Genomic DNA, 27,845 nt, shown 5'->3' on the forward strand with positions numbered 1-27,845 from the left:
ATAGAAAAAAAGTCATCTCCTTGGCTACGGCTTTAGTGGAGCTACGCCCCGGAGGAAAAGAAGACGAAGGAGATTCGGCCCGTTTGAAAGGAGTCATTGTGGTGCGGCATGAGCGTTGTGTGAAGCTGCAGGGTGACCGTGTAAGTTTGGACCCCCTTCTCTTTCTTTCCTCCTCCTCCTTGACTATCTTCTCAGGAGAGGAGGGACTAGTTAATGAGCACACACACACGCGCCCCCGCACACACATCACCTCCTCGTCGGGACTACTCCGCGGCGTGGAAAGTAAGTGCAAAGCGTGAATCATGCCCCTCGTCATCCTCGCCGAGTGGAAGCGCGATCGAAATTGGGCGAGATTCGGATAACAGCGAGAGAACTTTCCAGGTTTGTCTTACGACTACCACCAACAGCACTGCCGGGAAAATGCGTCCTCACTAGGGGCTCGCCGCGCTCCGTTGCCCTCCGCCTCACTCCTCACATGTGTTCGATATGTTGAAGAAGTGAGCACGGCAAGGAATAGTTTCTTTTTTTTTTTAAACACGTGTGGATACGTTTTTTTAGGTTGAACTAAAGTGGTCATTCCAAGTCAATATGGGGAACGCAGGGAGCATGGACCAGCACACGGATCTCAGGGGCCACAACATGCCCCTAAAACTACCCATGCCGGATCCTGGGGAACTGGAGGAAAGATTTGCTATCGTTTTGGTGAGTAGAAAAAAGTTTTTAAACTTAGGTTTGTTGTTTTTCAGTCCTGAGATGGGACAGCTGTGTGAGTTTGGGTTGGACCCTTGGTAGTCCTTTTGTTGTTCCCAGAGTTCCCAGAACCTGGTGGGAGCCCAACCTACTAAAGATTTTTGTCATGTTGCTTCTGATTATTGGCTTTCTCAAAAATGTTCAGCCTCAAATACAAATAATGTGATAATTGTACAAAAAGTCAATATGAAATTTACTCCGTAGTGGATCTTAAGCATGTTATGGGACCCAACCCTAAAAAGTGGAAAAACGTATTTGGAGCACCGATAACCCTTTGACAGAGGCGGTGATTTGCAAATGTTTTTCACAAAATATGAGAAAATACTTTAAAATGTTAATTACAACTGATTTATTTCTCACGTTGAGCATTACAAAATCTCCTAAATTCAGCTCCTAATTATATTTCAAAGCACCACTTAAAAGGCAATTTATGAAAGGAAATAGTAATTCAGAAAGGCTTTCTTTTAGACTGTCTTCTCCAATTTTGTGAGGTCAGTGGTTGGACCATCTGTCACCATGTAATAAACATGCTGAGTATTGATCTTTCTCTACGGCAGTCTTGTGTTGTCTCCGCAAAACTTAGACACTAAACACAAAGTAGACTGGCATAAGCATTGTGCAATGACAAATACAAAACACATTGCTAAAAAGCTGCCTCGCCCTTTGAGAGAACTCTTGCTTCCTAGTTTTTAAGATTAAAACCGATTTGGCTGATGTAATCTTGCTCCGTTTCCATTTACAGAGAGATTCATTTAGCAATTGGGCAGATTGTTGCTCCCCGCTGGAGTTGCCATGTGGCTGTAGCGCAAATTCCAGTAGTTGACGTTGTGTTGTGCTTCGAACAGTATTGCGACTGTTGTTACATTAGGTTTGCTTTAGGTACCAAGAAATGATCAAATGGATCTTTTGGGGGGTAGTGGTGGGCCATGTGACTTTTTAAATGATGCACTGTGGTTGACTTAGTAAGAGAGACATGGCATTGTGCGATTCCAAGACTTTGTAGGTAATATTTCCATCTTTACATCATAGTCTAGGAGATTTTTTAATAGCCGTTTAGGCCCCAGAAGACTGTAAAGCGCTGTGGAGCAGCTGGGCTGAAATTTGAGCAGCGGTTCAGAAATATGGGTCAAACGTGATTGTCGCCCTCTCATTGCGCGCTCATAAACATTAGCGGCTCAGTGCCAAAAGGAATTTGGCTGGAGACGGCGGCGACTTCTTACGGCTCGTGCCATTGTAAAACAAAGTGAGATGAGGTCAAAATGTTGCCGCTCCATTCATGCGCGTTTTCAGGTTGGGGGTCGACGAGCTGGTAAGGAGATCAGGTCAGATCCCCGAGTGGGCTGTTTGGGTGGGACAGATGCCTCCTAGCTAAATGTTTAGCGTAGAACCAAAGAATCCATGCTACTTTTTGAGAAGAGCGTATATCAGTCTCACTAAAGCGACGCCCAAAAACAACAAGCGCTGCAACACATGCTCGCTCAGGCCTCCGTTTCACAAGCCGCTCTTGATGGCATGGAAGCCCTCCAGCATTAGCGGAATTTAGCACCCTAATCGCAGGCTTTAAGCCTTACTTACTGTCATTGAAGCTCCAATCATGCGTGGCTAGGCTTGATTGCCTTTGTGATGACAATGGCTGCTTATCACCACCAACTGAAATCTAAATGGCTGATGATTAACCACGCTCGGCATCCCGACTCATTCATCACGGCGGCAATGACAAAACTTTGTACTCGAGATCTGTTATGACACAGCAAGATGAAATCATTAGATGTAATTACAGAGCGTTTTCTTTTATTTTTGTGTCAATCATATGCGCATGTTATCTTTAGTAAACTACTATTGTCAACTATCAGTCATGAGTCAGTATTAAGTCATACGTGTGGCAACTGTGTCTATTTTGCAACCAATTTTTTTCATTGGTTGTATCTACCAAAAAGAGGCGTGTTTACCTGCCTAATAAATTAGCTAAACGGCTAATCCATGTTTGAGAGAAGGGAAAGGATTTAGGTGGCGAGTGTGTACGTGTGAGGCTCACGTTCAAGAACTGGCCTTTGCAATTGCTTTGAAAACGAGTCAGCGTCGCTGCTCGGATTAAAGACGACCGTCTGACTCGGTCGGCTGTTGCGTTGCTGTAAACAAAGCTTCAAAGTGGCGGTTACGTTTCTCGAGTGGATCACAATCATATTGAAATACAAGCGGCAAATGAGCCACTTGTGTTGCTGAGGTGGAAATGTTTTGAGTTAGTTCGTGTCAACCTGCCATATGGAGACTTTATCTGTTGCTGTACGGTAGTTGCATTTTAGTTAGTCTGGCCAGATTACAGCTAAACTCATTTGCCGGCTCCCCCAGCTGATGTTATTGGTGTCACATTGTAGCTAGTGCGCGCATCAGATGAATCACTCGAGGGCTTCCTCGCTCAGCTGACAGTGACAATCGGGCGTACGCATTTTTAGTCATTTTCAGATCACTTGCTAATGTGAAACAATGGAGGGGAAAAAGGGCTCATGACCATTTTCTGTCTGCGTTTGGTTTCGGTGGGTGACTCATAGTCAAGACCAAAAGTATTTGGACAATTACAGAGACTGTCGACAAACATTCCGCTTTAATTGAAGAGAATTCGCAAAAATGTGACGCGTCCCTTTGGCCCCAATTGAAGAACGTTTGCTTTGGTTTCAACAAGTCAAGAGTTGCTCTGTATAGTTTATCACCAGTATATTATCAGTGGAATGGATTCTTTGCATCTCCCAATTGACTTTGCCGTTGGTTAAAGGTAGTGGTTCGGTACCCAGGAAGTGACTCATCTAGCCTTGCTTGTGTTGACACTTCTTCATTAAAAAGCAGTACAAAGGGCATAGGGCGAACAGCGGCCTATACCCGTGCAGCAATGCCAGTGAACACTGGTGTTCTTTATTTTGCTGGGAATCCAGCACAGAGCCTGGCACAGGACCCAGAACCAGAGGCCACCCCATCCACTTGTGGATGATGGCGGACGTGCGTTTGACCTGCAGGAAGCTGGCCAGCAATTAGCCATGAAATGAAAAAAATGAGCAGTTGATGCTGAGAATTTTCTTGAGGGGGGTGTGAGGTGATAATGTGCCACTCACATCCCCAGAGCGCAGCCCCAAGGCATCTTGTCTGGGCTCGGCTCAGCAGATTATGTAAGAACGGGTCTCTCTGGCTGTGTGATGGGCCTCTCTGTATTGTTCTTCTCAGGTCAGTTTGAGGCTGTTTGCTTCTCATTCTGCTGCTTGGGTGGCAGACTATCGAGCAAAACTGATACTGAGATTAATACGTGAGTGATGAAGAATAATTTGGATTTGCTGGAAGTCATTCGACCTCGAAAATGGCGATGGAAGAGTCTTATTTTTTTCAGAATTTCTTTTTCACACGATCATTCTATCACAATGTTGAATGAAATAAAATTTTGACAACTCAGCTGGTTTTTTTAAAAAAAATTTTTAAACACATTCTGATGTCGCGCTGACCAATCGGGTGGTGTGTTTTAGTACCACTGCCAATTTTATCTCATGACATTGGCGTTGTTGTTTTTCTCAGAAAACCTTGAGCTAGTTCCTCCGCCCATTCCTGTTTAAAAAACTCTATTACTGGAGAACAGCCGGATGTGTTCACTTAATTAGCTTCCATCGTGAGAACGAATGCGGATTTGCTCCGCCGCCGCCGCCGTTTGTGGTCTTTTTGATGACGTGTTGACAATTTGTGAGCATTTTGTGACCTTGTTTGATTGACCCACATTCAAAACAAACTTTTTTTGTTGTTGCCTGTTGTTCAGTGGCAGCCTTTTGAAGTTGCTTCAGGCACAAAAGAAGCTAGCTTGCCAGAATTAACATCTGCAGTGCAGAATGGGAGGTCCGGTTGCATTTCAATGTACTTTTTGCCAGTGTTTGATATAGACTCCATCTTGGCTCCAGACAATGTTTTTTCGGGCTTGACCCCCCCCCCCCCCCCCCCCCCCCCTACAGGAGACCTATAAACCAATCCGCCACTTATGGAATAATGAGTACGGATTAAGTGATGACAAACTACCAATTGTACAAAACGTACAATTCGATTAACATCCCAAGCGCACAATTATTTTTTTCCATAAATATCAGATGAAAATAGCTTAAAACACATGTGACATGTTTTGTTTTACGAGCTGAGAAATACCACAAATAGCTTTCCCCATAAGTAGGCCATCATTCTCACAATCACAAGGTCCATATTAGCTGCTTTTAGAAAAATATATACGTTTACATTTTTCTTGTGTTAATTTCTCACCACAGATATTGTCTTGTTTTGGTGCGAATAACAGAAAGTCGACCTTGTTCCCCGTCTGTCTTCCTGATAATGTTTCTATCACTTTGCTGTGAGACAAAGCAAATGTGGTGTGTGTATGTGTAGCAGATGACAAATGCCTGTTTATGCCCGTACAAAATGACCTCGCCTAAGGACACATTGGCAGTGGCAGATGTCTTTAAGTAGGTTGTATTTGCGTCTCCTGTCCTCTTGTCTTCTTATGGTTAACATTTTTATCTTGGTCGGCACACTTTCGCAATCAAACATCTGGCCTGACCGGACGGACCTCCTCTGTGGTCAGCTGGTCATGTAACACTTGTTTTATTTGGACAGCTCTCCAACGCTGCTCCAAAGCAATTTCCATCTTTGCGCCGTTTTGGAAAGCAACCCACCCTTTCTGTATCGATGGGAGGGAACGTTTGCGTCGTACTCCGTATTGTTGAGATTTGTGAAACCATCTGTTGTCCATATTCAATATTTGATTATTTAATGGCAAAGAGGACGTTTTCAGTCCACCCACACACTGTATCAGTATTCTTAAGGCGCCACTAGCGATGATTTAATGACCTATTTGAACTAAAGTGAATTGTGAAATCAAATTCTAAAATGTTGTCCAATCTTGGTCTGAATGGAACGCCATTGGAATGCGCTCGTGTGTTTGCTCGTAAAACATTCCGGGCAACAGCTTCACAAATATAAACAAAAGCGTCCCGAGGTAGGCGGCGACTGGGATGGGAGGGGGAGGCGGGGGTAGCGTAGGTGGTCCCGGGGGTTCTTGGGGATTACAAATATATAATCTGAGAACAGACGGGGGACACCTGTGGCCTCGAAGGATTACGGCGGCGTGGCGTGATGATAGACGGAGGGCCGCTTGCTTGGGCTATCTCGCGCCCAAGCAATGCTCCTTTCACTGCACTCCCTTTAATTGCTCTCAGACGTTTTTACACACGCTTGTCACATGCTCGTATGGTATATCCAAACTTGGTCTTCAAAATGAGTCAAGCATGCATTAAATGCTGAAAACGAAGATCAATAATCATTTATGTGAGTGCCTTGGATTGGTTCACAGTTGAGTAATTTGAGAATATTTCTTTTGACACATGGTTTCTTGTCTTGTTGTGGCACGTCACCGTGTAAAATGATGCAATAATTGTTATGAACCGGCGGAGAATAGTCATCCGTCTCTGCTTTTTTTTCTGCTCACTGCATCACATTTCATTTCAAGTCATGCAGATGTTGTAAATTTCTCTCGAGGTCACAGGATTTTCGCCGTGACTTTTTTTCCCCCTCCCCCACATGGAGTAATGTGAGCCAGAAGGAAAGAATGAGTTAGGCAGAACGTCCAAAGTTTTGGGATCATTTTGCACTTAAGTGCTATTTTTGGACCGCGAGGTAGAACTGCCTTAGATAACTGGGATAACTTCTTTGCTTAAGTAAAAAAAAAAAAAAATTAGCTAATCCTAATTTGATGCAGCAAAGTCACTGTTAGAACCAGCTAATCCTAATTTGATGTAGCACTGTCACTGTTAGAACCATTACACTTAGCTAATGCTAATTTGAGCAGCCACTGTTTGTTAGAACCATTTGCACTTTTAACCGCAACGAACGCCGAGTCACTTTAAAAAAAAAAACAACGTAAACTACGCAGTCGTATAAGAGTAAAGGATGTCCGTCATGTGCGCCGTGTTTTCCTTTTCTCTCTTTCTTTCAGCCAGCTGTGTTGGGAAGGTTGTGGCCCCGCAGAGCTCCTGGCAGATGGTGGGATTTCAACCGGCTGCCTATTTTTGGCCATTTTACGATTTGGGATTTTTTTAATGAGAGGATTCACGGATGCTAATTGGTTGTGTTTGTATCTGGAGTCTTAAAGCCCGAGGGCAAGATAAAGTATCTGCTTGTTGTTTATGACAGTCAAGCCTTCCTCTGCGATGAAGCTGTTGGCTTGTGACAACTACTGCGACCTGCTCATGATAGACGGAAGGAGCCATGGATCAAATTAGGGTCCAACAACCTTGGCAGCATTTTTCAGCACTTTCATGTCAGAAGTCTTCTGAATATTGCAAGAATAGCCGCGCCAAAGTAGAGACAGTGAATAAATGAAGACCTGCAAGCCTTTCAACTTGCTTAGCTGCCATGGAAATCAGCTTGCGATGTGCACTTAACGCTAGTCAGGCGCTCCTACCTGGGCTTCGTCCAAAACACGGAAAAGGCCACAGTGCGGAAAGTTTACTGTCAAACATTACAGTAATATGCGTTTGATTTTGGCAAGGCTGACACACATATGCCTGTTGTAAAATGACTCCAGTCGAAGTGTCAAACTTAATTAGCGTTGTCTCCGGTGATAGATTATCTAGCCGTAACCCCAATGTGCAACCCCAAAGGTCAAAATCACAAACATAATTCTCTCTGCTTTGGTCAAAACAAAAAAAAACAAAAAACCTGAGAAGTCTCAAAAATTATTTTCTGTACATTGCAGTTAACAGAAAAGCGATGCGTGTATAAATCGACCAATCTGCATCATATCAGTGTCACGTCATTCCAAAAAAGGAAGTAAATAATCTTTAGCGAAAATGTGATCATTATGTTGCGCGTCTCCTCAAATTCAGAAACATGGAGTACAGTTGTGGGCCGGATGCCAGTGAAGTCTGCCGGAGTTCCCCTGTGTCGTCTTGATTTTTTTTTCTTATGACCAATTTCAGGGAGTGTCTCATGTTTAGGGTCACTGCTTTGAGTTATGCTAGCTTGCGCACAGGCACGGTTATCATTTCACCCAGCGGCATCTGTCAGATGCATGTGTGTGTTTTTTTTCTGTATTATCAACAGCACTTAGTTGAAGTCAATTCACACACTTTTGTTGGGTCTCGCCCCGGAAGATTACAAGCAGGGGCTGCGGGCAACGAGTTCTTATGGGATCGATTACATCTCGCTATAGAATGTAGCAGAAAAATGGACATCTGTTACTCGATCACTTATGATGCCGTCTTTTTTTGGACCGCGTGATATTTTTGGTGCTCCATCAGATACGCACGCAAATGAGTCAAACGTTTGTTTTCAGTTCACCTAAATGACTCCTGAACCTGCTAACTCAACCGTGACAATCCGTTTGTTTATGATTCCCGGGGTCATATCGTCACTTTGCAAAAATGTCACCTCTCAAATTCCTCAGCCAGGTCAACATTTACCAACAATTCTGAAAAAAAAACTTTGATATTGCAAAATGATAAATTACAGATATGCAACACAGGCTGACAAATACTGACTCAGCGCATTGCTCAAATTAGATTCATCAGTGACTTTTTTTCTACTGTTCTCATGATGGTGACACACATTTAACCACCACATTTTTACAAACATACTTTTTCAAATTTGAACTTCACGCCAACACGTGATGAGTTTATACGTACGTGGCAGTGAATGAGTTAATATGTTATGGGACATAAAGGCGGGACGAGGTAGATATCCGGCTGCTCCCCCCCAACCCGATTCCCAGCATCGAGTCCCGGCAGCAATCTGTAGCCTCTCTGTATCTTCTGAATACTAATCACATTTGCTGGTCGTTCCTGCAGGGGAGACTGAAATGAACTGAAACCTTTCTTTGTACCGACGCTCGCTCTTATTTTCAATCTTCTGCTCACTCGTATGAAGCTCTAAGCAGTCACAAGGATTTTTGACAATTCGGTAATTGTGCGTCACATTATGTGTCATTATTTAATTACATGGCCGGTTTGTGTAGGCCAGACAAGAGTACACAACGCTGACGAGTCAAACATTAGAAGAACTCCGAAGTCAGTTGGAAAGCAGTCAAGGCTCGCTCAGCACCTGTCTCTGCATTATTCATTCATGAAAATAGACTTCAGAGATTCGTCATCTATCTTCCCCTTTCCTCCCCTGGAGAGCTCTGATGGAAAATCCATGGAAAGGAAAATGGAGAGTCAACACTGATAGATGAGTCGCACCGGGCAATCAGGGCGGGGCGGAAAACATTTTCAAGAGGCAAAGCCAAACCACTTTGATTTTATTGTCAGGTATTGGACATTAAAGGGGGGGGGGGGCGTTTGCACTTTTAAAACCGCATGAAGCCTCACAGAATATTTACTGAGACCAAATATTATGCCTGCTCCAAAGATGATGATGTGATGACATTTCATCTCTTCTCTCTTTTTTCAGAACTCGATGAATCTCCCGCCAGACAAAGCTCGCCTGTTGCGGCAGTATGACAACGAGAAGAAGTGGGAGCTCATCTGCGATCAGGTGCGTTAAAGGACTTTGTTGCTCGCACTACTACAATATTAGGTACAGTACACCGACACGCAATCAAACGATTAAGTTCCAGCCTACATAACATTGCGTTTTATGACCAAATAGATTATTCACAGTGATAATGTTTGCTGCTGGCATTTCAAAAATGTTTATTTCCCGCACCCTTGAATTTTTTTGGTAATTCAGCGCTGTCCTGTTTTGCGCCCTGTTAGTAAATCATTTTCCACATCTGTTTGCGTGACTAATGAAGTTTGTGCCTACACGCAAACCTTTGGCAAATCAGGCCCTAAGCCTTTCTCGGTCCTGACACACTGGCCTGGCTTGGCATCAAGTGTCTTAAGTGGCTCAGCAGGGAGCTCGCATCAGTTAGCCGGTTAAATAGCCCGGCCTGTTATTTGCGTCAGTGCTGCGTGTGGAAAATAACACGGGAGCGCACTGCGCTCTCACTTGTGCTCTCGATGCTCCACTCGGCATCCGTGACAAGAGTTTTCTGCCTTTGTGAGCAGAAGAGAAAATGGGATAAGAGATGAGGACCACCAGCCACCCCAAGTGTATAGATAACCACTGACCCTGAAGGGAACTGTGCTACAGATCCTACTGGGCGGCTTACAGCTAGTCAAAGATCCTCCTCCTCTTCTTTTTTTTTGCTACTGTTACAGTCAGAGTTTAACAAGGTTACGTTTTTACGATCCGCAATGCAATTTTCAATTCTGAAGACTTAACCCAATAAGCCAACGTGAAGTGGGACTGTTCCATGAACTTACGGCTAATATAAAAAGTCTACACAAAAGTCTATTTTTTTGATAGAATAAAGTCAGAATTTTTCCCATCATTGATGTAACTTGATTATAAATATTTTGGGGGTTGATTATTTTATATGTCACAAAAAAATTACATTTGAACAGTGTGTAGACTCCACTGTAAATACTCCAAAATGTACTTTTGCCACATCCAACTGAGTACTTTATTGTGTCAAAACTACAGGGTGTCTCTTTTAGTAACCATAGCAACACTGCCCGGGGGAGCCCAAGGAATAGAGTTGACAGGTTTTGACACTCTGAACAACAAACCCTGAAAATGCAGGCACAGCCCATAAATATTGAAAGATCAAATAGTGCGACGACAAGGTTAAAAACAGCCACACTCTGAAGAGTAATCAATTGAGCCACCTCAGACCAAAATTTACATTGGCATTTATCCTTAACCAACTATAAATGTTTAGTATTAAACATTTAATTTACCACACTGATTATGAATTTATTGTTTTTAAATACAAGACAAATGGGAGCTGTGCGCGTTTAATTTTGTTTGTGATGACTGTGATGAAAATACCGATCCTGTACACTCTTCAGTGATTTTCAGGAAACCAAGTAGACCACAAGTGGCTAATAACGGTGATGATCCCGTTGATCTGAGTTAGCGCTAATCTTGTGCTATTTACATTGTCTAGCTAAATTTGGAGTAATGGCTTAACCTTGTCCAGCTTATCTACCTAGCGCAGTGCCTTTTGAGCATGACCGTGATTCTGGCCCAGTGTTCTGACTTGATAATCTTCAAGGCTCGTTTCGCCATTAGCTGTTAGGTAGTAGTTTTGCTATTAGCTGTTAGCTAGTCTCCAACCGCTAGGCGTGACATTCTCGCGCTGACGCAAAACAATGGGGAAAACATGATCTATACTGATCCCAAGCGCCAGCAGACAGATGCGCTCGCTAGCAGTTACAAATGCTCAGGAGACTCGTTTCAAACGCCGCTATATTCTGGTCTGGACCGGAAAGGAAATATTAGCCTGAGAACCACCATTACGCAAGTGAAGGCTGCGATTTTTTTTCCAAGAAAAACAGCGTCACTCATTAATCAATATGTCAAGTTTTGCATTTGTGCACCGAGAAGGTTTAAACATTGTGTCCGCTGAAGAATGAGCCGGTGCTTGGTTGGCTTCCACAACTGCTTATTTATTATACATTGCATTGGAGGGCTTTCTGGTAAAAACTTTTCTCGTCTGACTCTTTTGCTGTCTCTTTTTGTTGACAGGAACGATTCCAAGTGAAAAACCCACCACACACGTACATCCAAAAGCTGAGGAGTTATCTTGACCCGGCAGTCACGAGGAAGGTGAGACAGCCTTGGTACATAATAAGTTGTTGTCTCCTACCTCTCTGCTCTATGATGCCCTGTTCCACTGGCACAGCTTTTCCCTTCCCACTCAACTCGTCCTATCTCCTCCAGGATGTTCTTCCAGCTGAGCATAGATAGCACACAAAAGCTCCCATGGGAACTTTTCTCCATACAAAACAAATAACGGTGTTTCTCAGGGAACATAGCAGAAGAGGAGTTGTGTTAAATCCATACAACAGGGCATAAGGATTGAATAGAAAAACTCATTTACTGGATTGTACAGAAGTTATCGTTTTTCTAAATGGGCTCAAAAAAATGCTTGGTTCTCATTAGCTTAGTCAGCAAACATTCTTTTGTAGATCCCAAACGGTTATGATGCTTCAAGGTGTTTCGAAAGGCAAGCGTTGAAAAGTAGACACAGGGTCACGGGGGGCGTGGTCTTGTTGACTTTTGCGTGACATACAGTGTGTGGCGTCTTGACAAACCAGTTTTGGGGTTTATATTAGCACGTGTCGTTTTGTTTACACAATTGAGCACCGCGTGTTTTTGTCCCTCGGTCAAGAACCCAAAGGACACACGGCTGTTAATTTGGAGACTAAATTGAGCATTGCCGATGAGAGAGAGACGGTTGAGGAAAGGCGACATGCGAGCGGGGAAAAACAAGGGAAGGAGACAAAAAGAGGCAAGAGAGAAAGAGTTATGGGGCTTCTTTCTACATTCCTGCGCCGTCCCCCTTTTTCTTGAAACTCAAACAATTGCCACTTTGTGTGGCGGCGGCGAGAGAGCTGGAGGTCATTGCCTGAGCTTTCTGTATAGGCAGGCAGGCTCCGGTGCATTCCTGGCCGCATCTCCCAGCCAATGGGCGCCCAAGGAGCTTGAGCTCCCATCCAACCAGTCCTCAAGAATGTATCAGCCATTGATATGTTTCCAACATCTCCAAATTCTCCCCTTGTACACTTTAGCTGCTCTTCTCCTTCCCTCTGGTCCTCCTCTGGCTCGCAGCTGGTTGTACTTATGTGGAGTGCGCGGCGGTTGCCTGGGGAGGAGGGAGAGGGGGGGTGGCTGCATCTGGGAGCCTGCACAGTACCCCAAAATATGCTTTCCGCACAAAAGGGCTCCTCCCTAATAAAAAAAAACGGTTTCTCATCTGCTCATGTGCTAAACACACCGCCCAAGCCTGAAGACTGAGGGTGGGAACAGCTACAAGAACACACGTCACACATGTTTTCACCCCCCCCCCCCCTTCCCCCAAACATTGAATTGGTTTGTATTTGTTGAATAGTCACCAGACAGCAAATATTGATTCTAATAACTGAACTTAGTTTGTAAAACAAGCTGTTGATTTGCCAAGTTGGAAATGCTAAGTTGACGTTTATGACAAAAAATTATATTTCATAATTGTAATGTAACTTCTTAAAGCGTCTCAAATTAGAAAACTTAATTATAATGTGAACTATTTCAAGACATTAGACAGTAGCACTTTTTCCCCTTTTCCCCTTTCCAAGGCGCTCCTGATTAGCGATGTCCTCGTCTGCCCTCCTCTGCCTTCTCCACCGCTCATTATTGAACGACAGTTTCTTCTTCTAGTTGTGTAACAGTCTAAGGGCCCTGCTTTTCATTGATCATTCGTGTCGCAGCATTTCTTTTTAGCCAGCCTTTTACGACAGCGTTTGTCGGCCTTGCTCGCTTTTGAACCAATTTGGTTAGTAAATGTCATCAAGATACCAAACGGCACTTAACAAGATCACATGCGAGATCTTCACAGTTTCCACTGAGTCAGCTCTCCGTTTCGTTTACTGCTCAGCGGTTACTGGCGGCTAAGTGTGTGTGTATGTGGCGAACCCAATCTCTGTGCCTGCTGCTATCCTCCTTCCAAAATCTAGCTAGCCACAAACATCCCCTGCGCTATGAATTGATTTACCGACCTGGTTGGCTTTATCAAACATTAACGCATCCTTCTTGTTCCTTAGAAATTCCGCCGAAGAGTTCAGGAGTCCACCCAAGTCCTGAGGGAACTGGAAATTTCATTGCGGACCAATCATATAGGGTGAGTCAGCGCACGACGGCTGACACCACATTGGAAAAACAAGTCGTCTCATATCATACTCTGACTTGGACGTTACATAACAGCCCAACTGATGTGTATCTGACTTGCTAGCAAGACATGCTAACTGTTGTGACTGCTTGTAAACATTTCAAAGCAGCGTCATACGTACCTCCAAAATGGAAGCTTACACTTCAGACCTCTGAATAAACCTTTGGGAATCACGTCTGGCTGTCAATATTTAGTCCAGGAATTGTTTACACAGATTAATTGAATTGTCCAAGACCTTATGCCAGTAAACTAGATTACATCAGTAATCGTCTTAATCTAGACAATGGCGCATTAGCATAATAGGAATGGGGCAGAAGTGGTGGGGGCGCGAGGGGGCAAGATGTCACCCTCTCAGACAGTGAATAATTACAGCGTGTGTTCAGAGGTGAAATGTACCAAGCGTAGAATGGCGGAGTTGCGCGGTGCTCACCAACATGTGGTCAATGGAAGGATTGTGACTTGTCCCAGTGGTAATGATTACCATGTGGCACAACATGACTACACCTCCCGGGGCTGTTTTTTTTTTCCTCCAGCAACCCTACCAGGCACCACTTGACTGGTCCCCATCCCCAGTGTCCACACAGTAACGACACAGGGGGCTCATAAGGACATTTAGGGAGCGTGCTTGGGCGCCATTATGTTTATACCCTGCAAATTTCTCTCATTACAAAACAATTGGGCCTGTCAGAGGAACACCCTCAGAGGTCTGGACTAAATAAAGGTTCTCTGTCTTTCAGTATGGTGGCAAAGTGTCTTATACTTGACTGCGTCCTATTAAAGGTAATTTAAAGGGAAATAGCTTTTTAATTTTTTTTGCTGCTGTTTGCAGGTGGGTGAGAGAGTTCCTCAACGAAGAAAACAAAGGCCTGGATGTGCTGGTGGAATATCTGTCTTTCGCTCAGTACGCTGTCACGTAAGTCACTTCCAGCGTATTCACTCGTCCAATGTTCAAAAAAAGTGACAAGAAGACAATGCTGCCATTCCGCAGAGTCGCTGATGCGTCCGCCCCCAACACACACACGCACACACACACGCACGCACACACACACACACACACACACACACACACACACACGCACGCACACACACGCACACACACACACACGCTCGCTGCACGCTTGCTCCAAAAGTTACTCAGGCCCTTTAGCTTCTTTCCAAAGATTGATGGCGAGATTATTAGTCAGTCACAAGGTCCCTTGTTCTAAGAAGCCTGCACTTAAGTGATTAATTGAAGCAGCCCACGCCACCATATGTTATTATACGACGTCCACATTTTGTTTCCCCCGAGCTGGCACCGCAGTAGAATGAAAAGCCCAAATACCACCAGTCGTAACTTACTCTGCCAGTTCTTTTTGCCAACAAAGTCGATCGGGAATGCTGTTGATGTCGCTAATGTGTTGAAAAAAATAATAAAAAAATTGGTGTCATTGTTATGCTGACACGCTAAACAATGAGCTGACTTAAGCAGTGTAATAAATATTCAGCTGCCTTAATGTCACATTTGTGTCCACGCTGTGACAGGTTCGATGGCGACTCTGTGGAAAACGGCTCAGAGGCCCTGCTGGACAAGTCCAAACCTTGGAGCCGCTCCATTGAAGATCTGCACGGAGGCAGCGTGCTGTCATCGCCCCTCAGTGGGAACGGCATCACCCGGGCGGGGCGCCACTCAACGTTACGGTACCTTCTGTTTTTTTTTTTTTTTTTTTTTTATTCTTCGCCATGTGGTTTCAAAGTGCCTCTAAATGCCTTAAGATACGTTTAACTGGCTTTCACTCATTACTAACATTGATTTTGCTCGTGACAGAATAAATAGTTTTTGGGGGGAGGTTGCACCAAATCATACAATTTAAGTCTGGAAGCTTTGGCGGTAGGTAATGACAAGATCACGCTAATATATTTTCTAATCCGTCCTGTCATTCCATTGATGTTTCGGCACGCACATTGCCTCGTGTGACCTCTAATCCTTCTGTTTGAAGGGGTTAACTTGAACACCTTCCGCACAAAGACTTCCATTGAGCCAGACAAACACATGATCACATGAACCATTTTTAGCCAAATCACACTGTTTGGACATATTTTTATTCCCTTGCTATTTCTTGAAAAGAACCACATTAAAAAAAAAAAAAACAGCTAACGGCTCTCTCAATGAGGTTGAATGTCTTCTGTTGTGTCCTCCTTAGTCTTCTCTTGTGTCTGCCCGTCTTCGACAGCAGGCAGGTCAAAACGTCGGCGTAACCCAAACCTCCCCCGCTGCATCCAAAGACGCGCTCAAATACACACAAGCCCCCTGGCTTGGCTCATTGTTCTCAAACTGTCCCGCTTGCGTTGTCTGTGTCGGGGATGTGAATTATTTGTACTGCCGTCCTCTCCTCCTGCGCTCTCAAATAGCTTTTTCTACCGCTATTGTTCCTGCCTCCCGTGCCTGTGCGCTTCCCCGAATGCCATCCGGCACAGTTTCCATGCAAAAGGCCCCTGTAGGAGCTGAGCACTAGACGCAAACAACACTCTTGTTCTATACGGAATGTAAAAAATGTCCCAAATAATGCTACAAGTAATTATTTTGGTTTCACACTGCTACCCCGAAGGTCACCCAGCTCACTCAACTGTCCAAAGTGTTCACAAATAAGACGGTACGTTCTGTCTCGAGCTAGCTCGCTAGTTAGCTAGCTATACGAGCACTGTAGTATGTAGAAGTGTAGAATTTTTTAGTTTGTGACATCAGGTTACCCTCATGTAGCATCCTTTAGAATTCCCTGATCAAATAATTTCTCCTCCTCGCTGTCAAGGATTTTCCTGGTGCTGTCGCTGGAGATGTCGCGTTTGATAAAAACACCTCGAGCCAATTTTTTTTCTTGAGTTGTGAGCAAATAGCAAGAGTCCCAATATTTTTGTCTACATGGTTTATACATGCAGAAATGTAGCCCCATTTGAGCTTTTCACAATTATCACATTCCACTTGAATTGCTTGTATAAAGTTTGGGTGGTTTCCGACAAGTCCAAGCGAGTTGATGCTTTTTCTCTTACACAACAATCCTCGATCATGATTGTGATTTTGAGATGAAAATATTGTGTCTCACGTGAGTGGTCACGCCCCCTGCTGACATGAACTGGCGCGTCTTGTCTTTAAGAGCCTGAAGATACATTTTCCGGGTTTGTTATGGAACCTTGTGACTTCCCAGTCTGAAAATAAATACCGTTGTCCTCGCGGCCTGTCTCGCAAAGCCGCTTTGCCGTTCAACTTTACGGTGAGCGCCGGACTGGGAGAAAGGACCTGTTTTGTCTGCATGCAAATGACCCCGGCGCCGTTGTGTTTTTGATATTGCCGTGAAAGACATTAAATTAAAGGGTTAAAAGAGAGCATCAAGTGGGCCCCTGGCTAGGCTGTAGATTATACGGCTTTTGTGTTTGTCCTGTTAGGTGGGCCATAACTGAGGGGGGTCCAGTTTTCTGCTCCTTATTTTTTATTTTTTTCCCCGCCATACCACTTTTGTGTTTGTCCTGTTAGGTGGGCCATAACTGAGGGGGGTCCAGTTTTCTGCTCCTTATTTTTTATTTTTTTCCCCGCCATACCATCAACTTCTCAACACTTTCAGATGCAACACGTTGCCCAGCCGGAGGACACTGAAGAACTCAAGGCTGGTCTGCAAGAAAGACGACGTCCACGTCTGCATCATGTGCCTGCGTGCTATCATGAACTACCAGGTCAGAAGCCATAAGTAAAAAAAAAAAATAAATAAAATTCTGGAGCAGTTGGTAATGTTTTTGTTTTCTTTTCCAGTATGGCTTCAACATGGTCATGTCCCACTTAAATGCTGTGAATGAAATTGCACTAAGTCTCAACAATAAAAACCCAAGGTAAGCCGCTTCTTAATGTTGACCTGTGGGATTAAATCATTTGCCTTCATTAGAGGATGTGAAACCCGCTCGTATCCACTTTCTCGTCCAGACACACGCAGATACAAAATATTTCCTGTTAACTAACCCTGCCTCAACCCGCCGTGTCGTTTAGCACCAAAGGCGAGACGAGACCCTGCAACGTGTAAACAGATTTGCGACAAACTGACTTGCTGATTTTGGTTCCCACACTTTTTTTGCTCCATGAGACTTTTAGAGGAGATTTTTGTTTGCAAAGATCATTTTGGTTTGTAACTAATCCAAAGATTTTGGGTCATCAGCACAATCAAATTATTTAAATTAGTCTCTGTGAAACAAAAACATTTTTATATAGAAAATGTTAGAATTTTTCTTTTTTCAACAGAACCAAAGCTTTGGTGTTGGAGCTCCTGGCGGCAGTTTGTCTCGTAAGGGGAGGCCATGAAATCATCCTGTCCGCGTTTGACAACTTCAAGGAGGTAGAAGCAGACGGTGACTCAGCTCGTAGCAATGCGCGCAGGAAACACGCTATTTGTCAACATCTCACAGACCCCCGTTTAGCCGCCGTTCACGAGAAGGGACCCCGGCAGTAAAATGGCTTTGGCGCACGCTCAAAAGGCCGACTTAGCAGAGAAGCAGATGTGAGCGACAGCCTTGATGAATAAGCTTTCAGGCTTCTGGCACCAAAAAAAAGGACGGAGCAAGACGACGTTTGTCGCATGCGTCAGGCGAACACGAGTTCAGTGCGGTCGATGCAAAATTTAATCCTGAATGAAAAATTGAGCGTCACTCCCCGGCCAGCATAAGTGGCAGAATAAGCCGGGGCTCATCTCATGAGAGACGCAAGGCGAGAATAATGAGGGCTTTCTCGCAGTCTGCTCAAAGGAACACTTTGAATTTTTCAACTTGTTATTGAAAGGGGCCTCCTAAAAGCATAGCGGTGTTACATTGACTTTGATAGCCCGTCTCGGGATTTTTATTTTATTTTATTTTTTTATTTGATGTCTGCATGTTCTATTTATTTTTTTTTTTTTTTATATCAAAGTCCACCACTGACCTCCAGATGAAATGTAGACTTCACTCTTGGCATTTCTTCATCCAAAATTTTCAGAAGTCACTTTACATCTGAAGAAAGTGGCATTATTTTCTAAGCATTCCATTTGTGCTTTCTCTTTTCCACACCAGCTTTCCGAATTATTTGTCTAAAGTCATTCATGGCATGCGTTCCCTCCATCACACGAAGATGGATACGGCGTCCGCTTTTACCACCGTGGCCAGCCGGACGTTAGTAATTGAGACAATGGTTTGTTTTGCAGGTTTGTATGGAGGAGCAGCGGTTTGAGAAGCTAATGGAGTATTTCAAGAACGAAGACAACAACATCGATTTCATGGTATTTTCCCCTCCCCCCACCCACGCACACACGGTTTCAATCAAACTATTGAACGCAATCCCTTGGAGTCCTCAATCAGGAGGTAAACCACATGCAGCTTGCAGATCCTTTAGTGATTTGTTTTGGTTTTTTTTGCTGTGAGGATTATCGCGTCCTCTACATATATGATTTAGCAAGCTGTCCAATATCAATGATAAGCTACGATAAATAGACTTGTATCGCACACGCTGCTTGTAGGCCTAGTTAGCGGATCAGAATAGAAGAATAGCTCGGGCTCCTTTAAGCGCCTTCATTCATGGCAACTGTTTTCGGAAAGTGCTTGAAAGGATCAGTGAGAGAAAAGCAGCAGATGTGCTTGAATGTGAGTCGAGCCGCCGCCACCGCGCTTAAGTAAACAGACCAAGCTGATTAGCACCTTTTTGGCTCAGATACGCTCTTGGTAGCGTGTGTGTGTGTGTTTGTGTGTGTGTGTGTGCGTCCGTGTGTGTGTGTGTGTGTGTGTGTGTGTGTGTGTGTGTGTGTGTGTGTGTGTGTGTGTGTGTGTGTGTGTGTGTGTGTGTGTGTGTGTGTGTGATTTGTATCCATTCATATTGACTTTCCTTGCTCCTCAGGTGGCCTGCATGCAGTTCATCAACATTGTGGTGCACTCGGTAGAAGACATGAACTTCCGGGTTCATCTGCAGTACGACTTCACCAAGCTGTCTTTGGATGAATTCTTAGAGGTGAGTTGAAACAACAATGCAGCTGTGAATGCATTTTTTTTTTCTTTTTTTGAGGCACAACGTTGCCCTGGCTGCACCTTGGAGACCTCGTGGACTCTGCTAATAACGTTTTCTCTGGCAAACCTCGTCCATCTTGTAGAAAGTCAAGCACACAGAGAGCGATAAGCTGCAGGTTCAAATCCAGGCCTACTTAGACAACGTGTTTGACGTGGGCGCTCTCCTGGAGGATGCAGAGACCAAAAACGCCGCCCTGGAGCGCGTGGAGGAACTGGAAGAGAACATGTCACATGTGAGGGACCTCGTGCGCTCATCGTGTTCCTGCCAATCGATAGAAAAACGCCTAACGTCTTTGTGCAAATTTTTCTTCCTCCAGTTGACAGAGAAGCTGCTGGATGCAGAGAATGAAGCCATGGCCAAGATTGTGGAGCTGGAGAAGCAGCTCATGCAGACAAACAAGGATCTGGAAGGCATGAAGGTCTGACGATGGACTTAAAAAATTGGCTGGAGTCAATTCTAGATCCAGAATCTTCTACCGCATTCATACAGGAAGCCTACAAAGACAGCAGCGGGAAGCTGCATTCGCTGCGGCAGATCTTGAAGGAGAAAGACGAGGCCATCCAGCGGCAGAGTCACCTGGAGAAGAAGATCCACGAGCTGGAGAAGCAGGGCACCATCCGGATCCACAAACGAGGGAACGGCGACATCTGCATCGTTCCGGCCGCCGGTGCGGAAGGCAACACTGCGGGCGGAAACGGCGTCGGCAGTCCGACCCATGTGGGAGGCGAGGTGGCTCCTCCGCCAGAGAACGGCTCAGGTAGACAAACATAGCGAGCTCGATCTCGCCTCTGTATATTTAGCCGCTTCTCGTTTTCTTGTTCCAGTTCCCAACGGCCCGACGTTGAGCCTTCCTGCGCCGGCTCCTCCGCCGCTGCCACCTCCTCCTCCGCCACCACCTCCGCCCGCTCCCCCACTTCCACTTTGTGCCTCATCAGGCCTGTCACCTCCCCCGCCGCCCCCACCACCTCCTGCCGCTCCTCCGCTGCCCGGCTGCGGGACCCCCACTGTTATCATCAACTCGGGTTTGGCCGGTAAGCTTCCTCAAGTGAATGGAGATACATCAAATGTCTCAGAAATTAAAAAAAAAAAAAAAAAATTCTCTGGTTTCTTCTCAACTTCTCAATGTTATCTTTGCATTTTCTTTTTCTGCCAACCAGAAGGACCCATCAAACTTTTCTGTAGGTTTCTTTCTCTGCTTATTTTTTCAAAGCCCTTGTGTCTCCTTCTTGCCCACATGCTTTGAAATTGGTAATTTCTTGGACTTTCCAGAAATTTCTGTTGGCTAAGAGCCCACGTGTATCAACATTTGTGGAAATTTGAGCAAATTGAGGCGCAATTTTTCGGTCTTATCACCCCCAATATGATTTCATGTCAAAACTAAGAAAATACCAAGTTTCAAATGATCTGCATGTTGGTGGAGTTGTGTTTCTGTGTCGGTAGCATGCTCCCTCCCACACACTCACCTGATATGTAAAGCAGATGATAGAAAGCTTTCTCCTCATCTATCTGCTCATCAGTGCCACTTAAATTAAAGGTCAGCATTGACTCAGAGTCAATAAACAGGCAGAATGATTTTGGTGTATGGAGTGAAGAAACATCCAAGCGTTGGCCACTGAGCATGTTCACTCCCCGATTCATCGAGCCTGTCCCCAACTGGCCTGCACGCGCGTGTGAGCAGACTCATTTGTGATTCTCACTTGACTCCTTGTGTCCCGTCCAGCGGTTAAGATCAAGAAGCCCATCAAAACCAAGTTCCGCATGCCCGTCTTCAACTGGGTGGCCCTGAAACCCAACCAGATCAACGGGACCGTCTTCAACGAGATCGACGATGAGAGGATACTCGAGGTGAGCGTGAACCCGGGACCTCCCCTCCCTCCCTCCCCCCCTCCCTCCCTCCCTCCCTCCCTCCCTCCTCTTCTAAATGTGTCGGTGGGCCTCCCAGGACCTGAACGTGGATGAGTTTGAGGAGATGTTCAAGACCAAAGCCCAAGGCCAGGCGGTGGAGCTGACCATGAGCAAGCAGGTGATCCCGAAGGGACCCAACAAGGTGACGCTGTTGGACTCCAACAGAGCAAAGAACTTGGCCATCACGCTGAGGAAAGTGGGCAAGGCACCTGAGGAGATATGCAAGGCCATTCAGATGTGAGTCCAAAGTTGATTCTTCTTAAGCTCTGGTGGCCAACTCCCATCTTGTGCTTCTCAGGTTCGACCTGCGCACTCTGCCTGTGGACTTTGTGGAGTGCCTGATGCGCTTCCAGCCCACGGAGAACGAGGTCAAGTCGTTGCGTCAGTTCGAGAAGGAGCGCAAGCCGCTGGAGAGCCTGACGGATGAGGACCGCTTCATGATGCAGTTCAGCAAGATCGAGCGGCTCATGCAGAAGATGACCATCATGGCCTTCATCGGCAACTTTGTCGAGAGCATCCAGATGCTCACGCCGGTTGGTAGTGTTTTTTTTTTAGTTTATTTTACTGTTTTCCACCCCATGGCCTAAATTTCACCTTCTGCTTCCTCACAGCAACTTCATGCAGTCATTGCAGCATCGGTGTCCATCAAGTCATCGCAGAAGCTGAAGAAAATTCTAGAGGCACGTGAGCTGTGGCTGATATCATCTTGCCTTGTTCTCCACTGTGCCCGGACTGCATTTGACGATTAGTGACACTTTCTTCTCCCCTGCAGATTATTTTAGCGCTGGGAAACTACATGAACAGCAGCAAAAGAGGAGCTGTGTACGGGTTCAAGCTGCAAAGTTTGGACCTGGTCAGTTTCAGCCCGGCTTCATTCTGACGACGCGGGCCACATCTATTATAACTGTTTCCTTTGGCTTTGCAGCTGCTCGACACCAAATCGACGGACCGCAAGATCACGTTGTTGCACTACATCGCTAACGTGGTGAAGGAGAAATACACGCAGGTTTCCTGCTTCTACAACGAACTGCACTATGTGGAGAAAGCAGCAGCAGGTGGGTGAGCGAGCCAGCTTGTGGGGAATCCCACCGACATCTCCTGCGCTCTGCAGTGTCGCTGGACAACGTCCTGCTGGATGTGAAGGAGCTTCAGAGGGGCATGGAGCTGACCAAGAGAGAGTACAGCATGCACGGCCACAACACCATGCTCAAGGACTTCATCGCGCACAACGAGAGTAAGCTGAAGAAGCTGCAGGACGATGCCAAGATCGCACAGGTGAGACGAGCGCACGCGCGCGGTAAATTCGAGCTGTCGGCGACGCCCTCGTATTTGTTTCCAGGACGCCTTTGACGAAGCCGTCAAGTTCTACGGCGAGAGTTCCAAAACCACGCCTCCCTCCGTCTTCTTCCCCGTCTTTGTTCGCTTTGTCAAGGCCTACAGGGTGAGCATCTTCCATCCATCTTATGAACGCGCCGGAGTTCTCGTGATTTACTTGTACCCTCACGGGAATCTCCTCAGCAAGCCGAAGAGGACAACGAACAAAGGAAGCGGCAACAGCAGCTTCTGATGGAAAAACTTTTGGAACAAGAGGCCCTGAGGCAGGAAGAGCAGAAGGTAAGTCCTGCTGATGAGTTGTGGACCAGCCTCCTGCTGATGAGTTGTGGACCAGCCACCTTCTGCTTAAATGCTCTGATGAGTACGTGTGTGTTGTCCTCAGTCTCCATCCCATAAGAATAAAAGGCAACAGCAGGAGCTGATCCAGGAACTGCGGAAGAAGCAAGTCAAAGACAGCCGCCATGTCTACGAAGGCAAAGACGGCGCCATCGAGGACATCATCACGGGTAATTGCAGCCGACCGCGCCCTGCTCGCTCGTCGTTGTAGCGCATACGTGTGCTTTTGCTCACAACCTGCATGAAGGGCCTCTATGGTAAAAAGCTTCCAAAGCAGCTATCAGATGTTTCATCGTGAACGGAGCTAAACTAATCCAGTAACACGCTGAAGTGTCGTCGATGTTGTCGCTGAGCTACTTTGCCATTGCTTCGTAACACGTGGCTGTGACTAACTCTGAGCAAATGAATCATTATCGAGGAAAAAATACTGAGTTCCTGCGGTGAGTTTGTGTACCTAATATTGTGGCCGCTGACTAGACATACACTGGTAAAACTTGTTGTAATGTTGATGAAAGGATAATGATGACGCTGTAGCAATTTAGCAGCAGCATTAACTGGCCGCCTAATGCTGAACGCTGGCTCCAGTTTGGGGATGATTTCATTCTTTGCTGATGTCTGCTCATGTACAAAGAATTGTGTGATATTAAGCGACGACTACATGTGTATTGTTTTGCCACCATTTTGTGGCATCTTTTTTCAAACCTGACATTGCATCTGTCACCATAAAAAAAAAATTGCGCCGGTTCTCGTTTACCAACTCAGCAATGGATGAAATTATTTCCCCCCGTGTCAATGCTTTGTGCTAACAATGTCAAGCTGCTGTAGAAATCTGCTTCTCTTCTATTGTGTCTTTGTCTTGCCTTGTCTTGTTTGTCTGTTTTGTGGTCGTCGTGGACGCAGTGCTGAAGACGGTGCCCTTTACCGCCCGCACCGCCAAGCGCGGCTCTCGGTTCTTCTGCGAGCCCGCCCTCAATGAGGAGTACCATTACTAAGCTTGTAGAGCTCTCTGGCACAAAAACGACAAGGTTGCCGGAATGCTCCCCTTCTCCTCCCCTTTGCTCCTCCCACAACCATGCATGCCGACTAACTTTCACATGGTGATGCCCGTGTGCGTGTCTTTTGGGGTGTGTGGCTACTGTGTCCTGATCACAAGGTGTTGGTGAAGGTCCACCCCAGCATGACGTCATGAATCCCCTTCTAATTTTCACCATTTCATCATTCCCCAACAGTTGATTTGAATCAACATCTAAATTACAGCTAGCTCAATGCTGCCGTCTAGTGGCCACAGATGGAAATGCACCACATAGTCACCACACATTCGGATTTTGCTCTATTTTTAGTGAATAATCATAATTATAACTGTATTCAACCAATACAGTATAATCTATTTAGGTGAAAATCACCAAAAATAGATTTTCAACATTTCACAATATTTTTTCTAATTATGATAATTGTCAGTAATAAATTATTTGGAAAAAAAATCTGTCCACATTTTGCCCATCGTATACGAGAATTTTATTTTTCCTACATTGTGTGTTCATGAGCTACTTACCTAGAAATGATGCATGCAATTATTTTCCAGTGATATTTTCTTTTGCCTAATGCATGAACTTTAACAATGTTTTTTTAATGGTGTGTATTTTGCTGGCAGCCTCTCTGCAAAGACATCGGAAAAAAAAATGAAGCAAAACAAAAGCGTGCGGAGCTTCTCCACCATCTTTAAATGACCAGTTAGCATCCTCCTGCTTTATTTTTTGCACGGTTCAGCTTTTGCCGCCGCGCCGAGGTGCATTTTGGTAACCTCCCGTTTTGTTTTCTCTTTGTCCAGCCCTAAAGAGGAGTAACATTACTAAATTTCCCAATGTCTACTCGAGGCTCAGGAAGTCGTCGGGTAGCTCCAAGCTAGTGGTGGATGTGTCCCAAACCTGGCAAGCAATCTCTTTGTTTACCTCCAAGCTTTTAACGCGCACTGCTTGCTTGCCGCCCACCAAAGAAACGCTTGTGCTTCTTTATATGCGACTTTGTCCTCAAAGTTCTGTACATACTTGTTCATTGTAACTTGGAAAGCACGTATTTTTAGTGAGGACGCCCTCTAGCTACTCTTAGAGATGCGATAAAAGAGGAGGATGCATCTTAAAAAGTCAATTTTGCTGCGCCGTAGTTTCACGCATAACAAGTAGACAAATGCTGCCTAGTGCTGCTTTGACGGACAGACAGATGGACAGGCAGAAAGAAATAAGAGCGCAGATTAAGAGGCAGATGGACAGACAGACGGATCTAACAATAGATAGAAAGATTCGACTGATAGACAGGTACTTAGACGGGCAGACAGATAGGCTGCCAGCACTGCCATCTCACTAAAACTGTGATTCAAGCGCCCCCTGCTGGCCGACTGACAGTCTCCTCTTCTGTATTCCTTGGCGTCCTCTTCGCAGATCTTCGCAATCAGCCTTACAGGCGAGCGGACGCCGTGCGCCGCAGCGTCCGGAAGCGCTTCGACGACCAGAATCTGCGACCGCTCAACAACGGTGAGGTGGTTGTGTGATCGACGGACGGACAGATGGATGGACAAGGAGGGGACAGCAGCAAGTGTTGAGGTTAAGGTTAACATAAACAAGGGATGGACATGAAAGCCTAATTCAACGCATCAGAAAGATTTCAAAAAAGTGCTCCAATGGCTTCATGAGCCGTTTGAGCATTTATTTGCTCGCCAAATGATGATGTTGATGAATGTTTATGATGATAGCCATTGTGAGGACAGCAGAGGGACAGACGCAATGTTGCAAACTGGTTGGATTGGGATTAAGTTGAGAACATGAAAAGAAAGTGAACAAATGGCAATCGGTTCGAGACTGTATATGTATGTGTGTATATACACATAGATATGTCTTCGGGATGTATATATAATGAATATGTATGAAGGACCTGGACTGCTCATAGAAACAAAAAGTGCCTAAACTTTAATTCAGGTGTGTTTTGCAATGAAGCAATTCCAATCGAAGGGCGTGGACAGGGAAGAAGTGCAGCACGAGAGCGAACTAGCTTCGGTTTTGTCGGTTCGGTACCGAAATTCAGTGGCCAATTATTTCTGGTGGCTTGAACACCTGAAGAATGGTCAATACTTGGGCGGGAATTTTCAAGTGCAACATTTAGCAGAGAAAATGTCCATTTTTCAATGGAATACTGCCCAAAATCTTGACACTCAAAAGAAAATATTTTTGCCCATTTTAAGCTACACAAATTAATTTTAAAAATGTGTTTTTTAGGTGTCTGAAATATTTAAGATGAAATATTTAATAAGAATTTTTTCAACATTTTTTAAATGAGCAGAAATTAGACATTTTTAAGAAGAATACTGATTCAAATCAATGTGTATTTCCACTCCTAGGGGGCAGTCCACTGTCTGAAACTCGTGCCGTTATTTAGGTTGGGTGCCAGTACATCTGAATGTTTTAAGCGTGCAATAGTAGACGTTTGATGGCTGTTTGGACGTGGATGACAAAATGGCTTTAGCGCTCTCTAGTTCCTAGTGGCTAACGCGTTCTCCAATCTAGGCCATTATACTACTTTTATTTTTTTCCAAGCAATCAAAGTGAAATGATTATATAAAAAAAAAAGCTTTGGAAAATAATGTCCACAACATGACAATTTAGTCACATTTTGTACAAAAAAAGTGAAGCATTGCCAAAAATAAATTAAAATTTTAAATTTTATTCTCATGTAAATTTATTACCTCAAATTACTTTCTAATACAATTGTTGCTTCCCTGCGCTCACTGTTTTTGGTTTCGTAATATGATTTGAAAATTGACACTTTTCTCAAATAAAATCTCATGAAATCATGAGTGCTTTACTTTTTTAGTACAATGTTCCACTAAATGCTTGTTGCATGATATTCAGTCATATCAAGCTTGATCGTTCCTGCCAAGTTTAGAGCCTGATGTCAACTGGATATGATTTTCATTTTGTAAACATGTACACATCATTCCTAAGACTGCATCTATCAAATGTTCATTCTATGACCACTGAAGTTACTGTCATCTCATACCTGGAAAGTAAAGGCAAGAAAATGTTTCCTAACTGTACAGTTTTTGCTACAAACGGTTTTGTTTTGTACTGAAGTCACACGACTAGATGATTATTAATATTGTATATAATGTTGAACCCTTTGCCTTGTGCTCTACAACTTGAATGTTATTTTGTAACTTATAGTTTGATTTTGTGTGTATATTTAAAGCCAAATGCAGCCAGGAACGACCGAGTATGCTAATGACTCGATTTCTGAGGGCAACTTTATGGTGGGGATAACCTCCTTACCCCTCCCCCCCAAATCACTCCCAATGAACTGGAAAGACTGCCATGGTTACAATTACCAGAAATGTATTTTAGATATTTTTGCGCTCACTGCAAATTAACTTTTTCTGTGGTTTGTTTTGAAAATTAGGAGATGTTACATTTCCAATAAAAATGATCAAACAATTTACATTGTACTATGAATCCTTGTTTTTTTCTTACATAAAATGGCCACAAACATTCTTGACACGTACAAAAATATGCATAGTTATTAGGTACACCTTAAAATGGCGGTGACACCTAATGGAGTGTCCGTGTGACGTCACAGATCAACAAAGTGGGGGTGAGGGTGAGTGTAGCACTTTTCACTTAAGCTTGGACCTGATTTTTCCCTAATGAAGTGGCCTGTTATTAGGCACAC

General features: G+C 44.7%; 1 protein-coding gene across 5 annotated transcripts; it reads left to right on the plus strand.

The window, feature by feature from the left end:
- Positions 1-155: 155 nt before the first annotated feature.
- fmnl2a (formin-like 2a) lies at positions 156-27,614 on the plus strand. 5 transcript variants are annotated; one of them, XM_049727836.1, is made up of 29 exons: positions 156-381; positions 559-702; positions 9,211-9,294; positions 11,335-11,415; positions 13,389-13,465; positions 14,343-14,426; positions 15,035-15,190; positions 17,107-17,215; positions 17,292-17,368; positions 17,772-17,865; positions 18,703-18,777; positions 19,389-19,499; positions 19,639-19,788; positions 19,873-19,974; positions 20,046-20,313; positions 20,381-20,587; positions 20,714-20,734; positions 21,277-21,401; positions 21,499-21,698; positions 21,760-21,994; positions 22,073-22,141; positions 22,234-22,314; positions 22,387-22,516; positions 22,573-22,736; positions 22,801-22,902; positions 22,980-23,075; positions 23,179-23,302; positions 24,033-24,157; positions 25,568-27,614. In XM_049727836.1, exons 1-28 carry the CDS (start codon positions 214-216, stop codon positions 24,122-24,124), a joined length of 3,426 nt encoding a protein of 1,141 aa, XP_049583793.1. In that variant the 5' UTR covers positions 156-213; the 3' UTR covers positions 24,125-24,157; positions 25,568-27,614. The 5 variants fall into 5 exon arrangements, with proteins under 5 accessions (XP_049583793.1, XP_049583796.1, XP_049583795.1 ...); XM_049727839.1 differs by lacking the exon at positions 20,714-20,734 and having other exon boundaries at positions 157-381; XM_049727838.2 differs by lacking the exons at positions 20,714-20,734; positions 24,033-24,157 and adding an exon at positions 24,961-25,060 and having other exon boundaries at positions 157-381.
- The last annotated feature ends 231 nt before the right edge of the window (positions 27,615-27,845 follow it).

The sequence above is a fragment of the Syngnathus scovelli genome, chromosome 8 (assembly GCF_024217435.2).
Source record: "Syngnathus scovelli strain Florida chromosome 8, RoL_Ssco_1.2, whole genome shotgun sequence".
Taxonomy (NCBI): Eukaryota; Metazoa; Chordata; class Actinopteri; order Syngnathiformes; family Syngnathidae; genus Syngnathus; species Syngnathus scovelli.

Bases quoted from the DNA above. Each gene is read 5' to 3' on its own strand.
- fmnl2a (XM_049727834.1), top strand. From the start codon at position 214: ATGAGCACACACACACGCGCCCCCGCACACACATCACCTCCTCGTCGG. The intron at 20,314-20,380 runs GTAGACAAACAT...TTCTTGTTCCAG, and splicing joins TCCGCCAGAGAACGGCTCAG to TTCCCAACGGCCCGACGTTG. The intron at 21,995-22,072 runs GTTGGTAGTGTT...GCTTCCTCACAG, and splicing joins GCATCCAGATGCTCACGCCG to CAACTTCATGCAGTCATTGC.